The sequence below is a fragment of the Myripristis murdjan genome, chromosome 3 (assembly GCF_902150065.1).
Source record: "Myripristis murdjan chromosome 3, fMyrMur1.1, whole genome shotgun sequence".
NCBI classification, from domain to species: Eukaryota; Metazoa; Chordata; class Actinopteri; order Holocentriformes; family Holocentridae; genus Myripristis; species Myripristis murdjan.
This window is the reverse complement of record NC_043982.1, coordinates 12,869,811-12,877,867: the sequence shown is the minus strand read 5'-3', so window position 1 is coordinate 12,877,867 and position 8,057 is coordinate 12,869,811. Positions and strand designations below refer to the sequence as shown.

Sequence of the window (8,057 nt, the reverse complement as noted above, 5' to 3'; positions counted from 1 at the left end):
AAAGTGACGGAGAGGGGTCAGCGGATGCTGAAGCGCATAGTGCAAAGAGGTCGCCGACTTTCTGCACAGTCAATTGCTACAGAGCTACAAACTTCATGTGACCTTCAGATTAGCCCAAGTACAGTACGCAGAGAGCTTCATGGAATGGGTTTCCATGGCCGAGCAGCTGCAGCCAAGCCACACATCACCAAGTGCAATGCAAAGCGTCGGATGCAATGGTGTAAAGCACGCCGCCACTGGCCTCTAGAGCAGTGGAGACGCCTTCTCTGGAGTGATGAATCACGCTTTTCCATCTGGCAATCTGATGGACGAGTCTGGGTTTGGAGGTTGCCAGGAGAACGGTACATTTCAGACTGCATTGTGCCGACTGTGAAATTTGGTGGAGGAGGAATTATGGTGTGGGGTTGTTTTTCAGGAGCTGGGCTTGGCCCCTTAGTTCCAGTGAAAGGAACTTTGAATGCTTCAGGATACCAAAACATTTTGGACAATTCCATGCTCCCAACCTTGTGGGAACAGTTTGGAGCGGGCCCCTTCCTCTTCCAACATGACTGTGCACCAGTGCACAAAGCAAGGTCCATAAAGACATGGATGACAGAGTCTGGTGTGGATGAACTTGACTGGCCTGCACAGAGTCCTGACCTGAACCCGATAGAACACCTTTGGGATGAATTAGAGCGGAGACTGAGAGCCAGGCCTTCTCGACCAACATCAGTGTGTGACCTCACCAATGCGCTTTTGGAAGAATGGTCAAAAATTCCTATAAACACTCTCCTCAACCTTGTGGACAGTCTTCCCAGAAGAGTTGAAGCTGTAATAGCTGCAAAAGGTGGACCGACATCATATTGAACTCTATGGGTTAGGAATGGGATGGCACTTCAGTTCATAGTATGAGTAAAGGCAGGTGAGCGAATACTTTTGGTAATATAGTGTATATATATATATATAAACCCACAAAACTCCTAATTTAGTAAAGTCTTTGTACTTTATTGTTAAATAGGTGAATATTTTAGCATGGACTTAAAAAGCGAATAGTGTGAAGGATGTCTGAAATGTATTTATTTATTTACCTATTTATGTAGTGGCCACTTTATTAGGTACATCTGTACAATCTAATGCAGTTTAATGCAACAGCTCTGCCATAAATTCTACTTTTTAAGAAAATTTATAATGTTCAGTTTTTGTTAACATTGTGGAGTGTAAATATGAATAGTGGAAAAACCTGAGCATTAAAGGCATCATAAAAGTAAACTTTGTGGCAGAACAGTTGGATTGGTTGTACTGTATTGTATTAGGCTGTACAGGTGTACCTAATAATGTGGCCAGTGCACGTACACACACACACACACCGAGGGGAGAGACAAGTGAGACCCAACTGGACTGCTAAGGATGTCATTACGCTGACATTATTTACTGCCCAAACTAAACTGCAAACATGATTTGTTTGTTTTTTTTTTCCTGTGAATGTGTGTCTGTGAGTGTGTGTATGAGTTTGTGTGTGTGTGTGTGTGTGTGTGTGTGTGTGTGTGTGTATGTGTGTGTGTGTGTTTGCATGTTTATCCAAGTGAACGATGACACAGTCTGCCATAACAGGATGTCACGCTAGCAAAGTAGTGTGGAGAAAGGGATTATGGGAAAGCACTGTGATCACATCACTGACACAGAGGGTCTGGGTGAGCCATTGGAGCGGCTATTACATAAACAAAATGTCACACAGGCGATGTCAGATAGGTGCGAGGAGATCTTTACAGGGTCAGGCAGTAGACAGCAGGTGGGTGGGGTAGTGATGGCGCTACCGGTTGCTGCAGAGAAGCATTACAAGGTCCGAAATCCAAACAAAAAACTGATGACAACACTCACATATGTATGTGCGCATGCGCGTGCGTGTGTGCACAAGCACGCACGCACGCACACACACACACACACACACACACACACACACACACACACACACACACACACACACACACTCATGATCCTCCAGAGCCATGCTCACAGAGAGGAGAGGGAGTTCATGGCTGGTTTTAATTATTTAAGACACCAGATTAAGAGAACAAAATGTGCATCCCAGGAGTATGCTGGATAATTGTCTGGTGTTGTAATTACGGTGTGTGAGAGTAGAGGAGGAGAGGAGAGGAGAGGAGAGGAGAGGAGAGGAGGTGCATGCAGGAGACAGGATAACAGCACAGGGGTTAATCCACAGCAAAGACTGCTCTGCTCCTCCACTTGGGCTTGGTCTCCTTCCAAAGATCCTGTCTCTAATTAAAAAGTGAAGAGGTGCTGGGAGCTCACGCTGAGAGGACTGCTAACATGTCCACACACATGTACAAACACGCATGCACGTGCGCACACACACACACACACACACACACACACTCACACACACACACACACACACACACACACACACACACTCACACTCACACACACACAGACACAGACACACACAGACACACACACCCCTATCCTTTGACTTACCTGGCTCTTCAGTTGGTACACTCTCCTCACAGTCTTTGAATGAGTGAGAGAGAGAAAAGAGAGACAACAGACAAGGAACACATTGGAAAAGAGGGCAGCATGCAAAAGGGAGAAAATCAATTGATAAAAGTAAATTTCTGGAGATTGCAGTGACCCTGGTAGAGTGGAATAGAAAGAAACTCAGGTGGGAAAGGAACAAGTGCTGTATAATAGCTTTGCTAAAGAATGGCAAATTTTATTTATTTATTATTATTATCATTATTTTTTGTTTGGTTTTATTTTGTTTTCCCTAGAGACACAAATAGATAATATGGACGAAGGCTATGAATGAATGAATGAATAAATAATTTTAAACAATATCTCTCAGCGTCATTTGCCGACCCAATAGTGCCCAAGGTATTTTTTTCAGAATAATTTAACATTATTTTTCATTTACGTATTTATTTATTTATTTTATTTCTTACACTTGATAATGTTGCTTAACCAGTTACCCCAGCAATCATGCTGACAAACTTGAATAAAAACAAATTCATTTTGACAAATGAATGAACACCAAATGAAGACTAATTAGAAGACTACCAGACCAATTACAATTTGCAGGCCTATGACACAACAATGACAGTAACAACAAAAATCTGGTTGGAGAATGTGATACAGTAGCCATGAATAAAGTGCTCCTCTGCAAGACACTTCACCCCCGACTGCCAAAGATTGTGCTTACTCGTACTGCAAGTGTGTAAATAAAGGCAACCATCCCATAACATAGGTCTTAAATTAAATCAGGAAAAATGTCAAGATGTCAATATTTACCTTCAATCCAGCATAATTTGCTGATTTCATTATTCATACGGGAATGTAATCCTAAATTGGATGATATTGGGTATTTGGATGCATAAAGGCTGCAGCCTTAGAAAGCCTCCCCTCCACTGCATTAAGATGTTGTATTGATCGACTCATCATAACTTATAGCTTCACAGAATCTCATCTATTACACCAACTCTCTCTCTGTTTCACACACACATACACACAACCAGAGTATTAACCACCTTGTTTCAGTGTATATAAGTACACTTGGCTAGCCTAGGCCACATAATCCATGAATCATCCTCACTTAATACTGCAAGGGCCGCATCCATCTCTATCGTACAGGAGATAGTGGGAAGATAGAAATCATATTGCACGCACACACATATATTGCTCTCACACACTCTCACACACAGCTACCTCAGGTGTTATCAGTTAAATCAGCTAATTATATCGCACCCTCTCTCTCCAGCATCCCCTATCCTCTCTGGCCTTAAAATGTCTCTTCTTCAGGGGAGCCTGCTCATTGTTTATCAGCCAATTAAAATGTCCCACAATGGGTCAGAGGTCACTGGTTAATCAATCAGAGGGAGCACGGACCGTTGTAGTTATCACTTTGCGCCATCAAGCAGGAAGTGGGGGAGATAAGGAGACACTGGGGGGTGCAGAGAGGTGCATCACATCACTGGTCTGGCTACAGTAGATAAGTTAAATCCACACAAAACACAGCCAGAAACACTGCACAGGTATGGCATGACTACTGCTGTTCTTGCACTAGATATTTTAGGCTATAATGAAGAGCTTCCGTGTCAACATTAATTTTTGTGAAAAGATGACATGCTGTGCAAAAAAACAAGAGAGAAATAAGAAATGGGAAAAAAGGACAATGACTGGTCTAGAGACACGGAGAGAGAAAGAGAATCAGAGCGCGAGCACGACAGAAAGACATTAGTTCCCCACAGAGCCGTCGGCTAGAACCGTAGTTACCATCAGCAGCTGAGATCAGACGCTGCAGAAAGGGAAAGCAGGTCTCCATCACAAGACAGGAGAGCAGCACAGTGCAGTGGGGGTAGACTCTGACACTAACACTTTAGGCAAACAGATCCAGTTGAAAGGCCTGCTCTGCTTTGCCACGGCACATAGAGCGCTACCCGTCTACCTTCTAAGTGCTTTAAAGTTAAGGCCTCTTAATGGAGGCCTGTGAGGAATGTCAACTTGATGGAGGGACTGGGGAGAATGTAGGAGGAGAGACAAGCAAGGGGAAACTAGAACACCGAGTCCCCGCTCTCCTTTGCCCATCAGTGCAGCATACTTTGAAAAGAAAAAAAATAAAGGGGGAAAGGAACTGCATTCTGCGTTATTTGCTCCGTAACAATAAAGAAATAAATCCATAAAAATAAAAATAATAAATATCTCAATTTGGATTCTTCTCTTTTCCTGGATTCAAATAAGGTAAAATATATATTTTCATGGGCTTTGGGTAAGCAAGAAAGTAAAAGTTTTGTTCTGTTCTTGAGAATAGAATGAGAGTGTTTAGCTGTGGGGGTCAGATGAGGATGCACACAGCAGAATTTCCAAAAGAGTCTCTGCTCTTCTCCCCTGTAATAATTCTGCTGACTGGGTTTGATCTAATCTCTGCCACAGTTTAAAAGCACTTGACAAAAATATGACAATCTGTAGCTTCACACACACATACAGCTCAAAAACAGCAGCACTTCCCACAAGGCAGTATCAGTAGATTGTGCCGTCAAACCACTAAAGGGAATGGTGGATGAAATAAAACTGCTGTGAAAGAGCATGACTGATGCTGTACATGACAGGCAGGCCTCTGAGACAAGCTAGTAACACCTCAAATATCCCCCCACCCACACCCTCCACCGCCAACCCCCGATCCTCCTTATCCTCCTCCCCCTCCTCCTCCTCCGTCCTCTGCACTCACTCCAGCACTTCATCTTATCAGGATGGATTTCTAATCAGACAAAACGTCTTACTGGAACTGCCCTCCCATGTGCAGGCACACATGCACACACACGCACAAACGCATCACATGCACCCACAATCAAACTTCTAGCACGACAGCAAGACAAAGACAAAGGAAAAAAAATACTAAATAACGAATACTAAGATCTAAAGAGCAACTGAGTTAAATGAAAGTGAGTGTGTAAGTGTCAAGGTTAACAGAAAGATAAAGGGAAAAAACAAGACAGAGAAAGAGAGAGACACTGACTGACTGAGTGTGTGTGTGTGTGTATGTGTGTGTGCACGCGCGCATGTGTGTGTATGTGTGTCACTGCCTTTCCCAATATTTACCCAACTCTCCCACTTCCTAGAGAGATATCACACTCTCAAGTTGACTTTCCTCTTGATGAGGCCATATTATTTATGGCCTGTTACCATGATAAGATCTTCTCACTTAAGGAGGCACACGCACACACACACACACACACACACACACACACACACACACAGAAAACGAGGAGAGAGACAAGGGGGCAGCAGTCTTAAAGGGTAATTAAATCAGAGTGTTGTTTCCAATAGCCAATCAAGGCAATCATGCAGGTAAAGTTTAAATCACTGTTATTAAAGAAGTATCTGTAGCTGGGATATTAACAGGCTCGCAACATAGTGTGTAACAGTGCATACGCACGCACGCATGCACGCACGCACGCAGGCACGCACACACACACACACACACACACACACACACACACACACACACCCCACTGCCTGAAGCAAAATCCACTATGAGACAAGTGATGCACAGGAGGGGGGCTGTCAGCCACATGTGAACAAATCCACCATTCCGACACATCTGTCAACTCAGTAGTCAACAACAGAGGTGAGACCAACAGTCAAACAAGCAGGATACTGTACGTTTCTCCCTCAGCTAAATCCACAACTCCGGTCAGCTTGACAGAAAGCACAAAGACACCCAGCATGTTTGGTTGCCTTCCTGAGCTACGCACACCTGCCCTCACCACTTGCTCCCCGCCATATCAATGCTCTCTCCACCGTCCCACCATTCCCTGAGTAATACTGATGGGTCCATGTATGTATGTCTCACTCCCCCATGCAGCAGCGCAGGTTTGTGTGTTTCAGTGAGATAGAGAGACCAAGGGAGAGAGTGCAGGAGATCAGAGTAATGAACTGAGGAGCTGTGTTGTGAGTGAGCTAATCAAAGTGAACCATGCAGGGCCACCTCTCTCTGTGATCCAGACTAGATGACCCAGGGCCATAATTAGTCTGGGACTTTCATTCTGATAGCAGCAAATTAACAGACTTCATTAGGCTTTTCTACCCTCTCCCTCTGTATGCCTGCTATTCCAAGATCTTTCAAAATCCTAACCACTAACATTGCCCTTGTGTATGCTTCACAGTATACAACATATCAGTTTATCACTCTCTGCAAAAAAAAAAAAAAAAAAACTCATTCCTTCCCTACAGAGACTGAGATATAGCAAGACATAAGCAGATAAATAAATTAAAAAAAAAATATATATATATATACAAATTTGGAAAGAATGTAGTAATTCATCAGGAGATATATGCTTGCCTGTGTAGGGACTTTAAACCAGCTGCTCTATTCTCAGTGGAGTAGTGCCCTCTAAAGGCCTTTCTGAGACCACCTACAAATGGCCTGTAAAGACTAGTGTGTGTACATGTGTGTGCTGAAATGAGTATTTTCTGACAACTCTGTCATATCAGGTATGAAGCATTATTATCTCCATCTCATTTCACTATGTGACAGCAACAATCCAATCTGAACAGTTGTTAAGCCCACCCCAACATTTTCCAAGTCATTCAGTGAGGTTGATGACACAAAGCCTAAATCATTCATCTCTAAAGTCATTTTCCATTTTTCTGTTTTTCTCCCTCTGCCATTACAGCAGACACGGTTGCAAACATGTCTGTTCACACCCCTCCTCCCTGTGCCACAACATCATATACACAAAAACATTAAATGTGGATGAAAAATCACCTTAGAAAAATAAAGTCGCAAAAGCAAATGTCTTTTAAACGAGCCAGCCCATTACTTTGCTGATATGAGAACCGAAAAACACGAATTGTAAATAAATTGAGGTGCTGATGCTTGAGAAATTGAGATACAAGAAAGGGGAGAATAAAACAATGAAGGAGAAAAAAGGGGAAACAGAAAAAGAGAAGAGGTGAAGAACACAAAGACAAAATGGTGAGACATGAAAAAAAGCCAGAGAAAAGCATATATATTTGTGTGTAACATCTCTGCCAACAATGCAGCTTTTTTATGCATATTCCAGGATAGTCCCACATCTAAATACTTGCTTTTGTGTTGACTGCTGGACATAAAGTTGTTGTACTTTATGGTAGCCAGTATTAACTTATCAGCCATTTTGCAACACAAAGTTGACTGTCATCTTTGATGCTACTTGATATTGTTAGTCAAGACAAACTTCAACACAATGTAGGCTGTCAGCAGTGTGGGTGAATTTCAACATATACAGTGCATTAAAATAGGAGGTTTAAAGATGGTGAGAAAAGAAGCTCTACTCCCCATCAGTTCAGGTCTGTGTGCCTGTATGTGATCAGACCTTCCCTTTCAACAATGATGAAAAGAGCCTCTAATGATTACGCATTTGATGAGATCCCTTATAATGGCACAAAATTTCTGCCGCCCCATGAAAAGTCATTATAGAACTAATGGTGTTCTTCAAAATGTCACTGCCAAAGCATCTCCTTTACAGGAGAGTGAGAGTGAGAGTGAGATAGAGAGACAGACAAAAGCACCTTTGAATGTGGAC

The 8,057-nt window shown here is 42.8% G+C and overlaps 1 protein-coding gene across 5 annotated transcripts in view; it reads right to left on the bottom strand.

The window, feature by feature from the left end:
* The window catches only part of LOC115379801 (protein diaphanous homolog 3), a 292,946-nt gene that overhangs the window by 123,223 nt on the left and 161,666 nt on the right, over positions 1–8,057 (bottom strand). For 3 of the 5 annotated variants that reach the window (XM_030080714.1, XM_030080729.1, XM_030080746.1), the window contains one exon: positions 2,476–2,508. The exons of the other annotated variants lie outside the window; for them this stretch is intronic. In XM_030080714.1, coding sequence (XP_029936574.1) covers positions 2,476–2,508 — 33 coding nt within the window. The remainder of the gene's footprint in view (positions 1–2,475; positions 2,509–8,057) is intronic. 5 annotated transcript variants of the gene reach the window in all.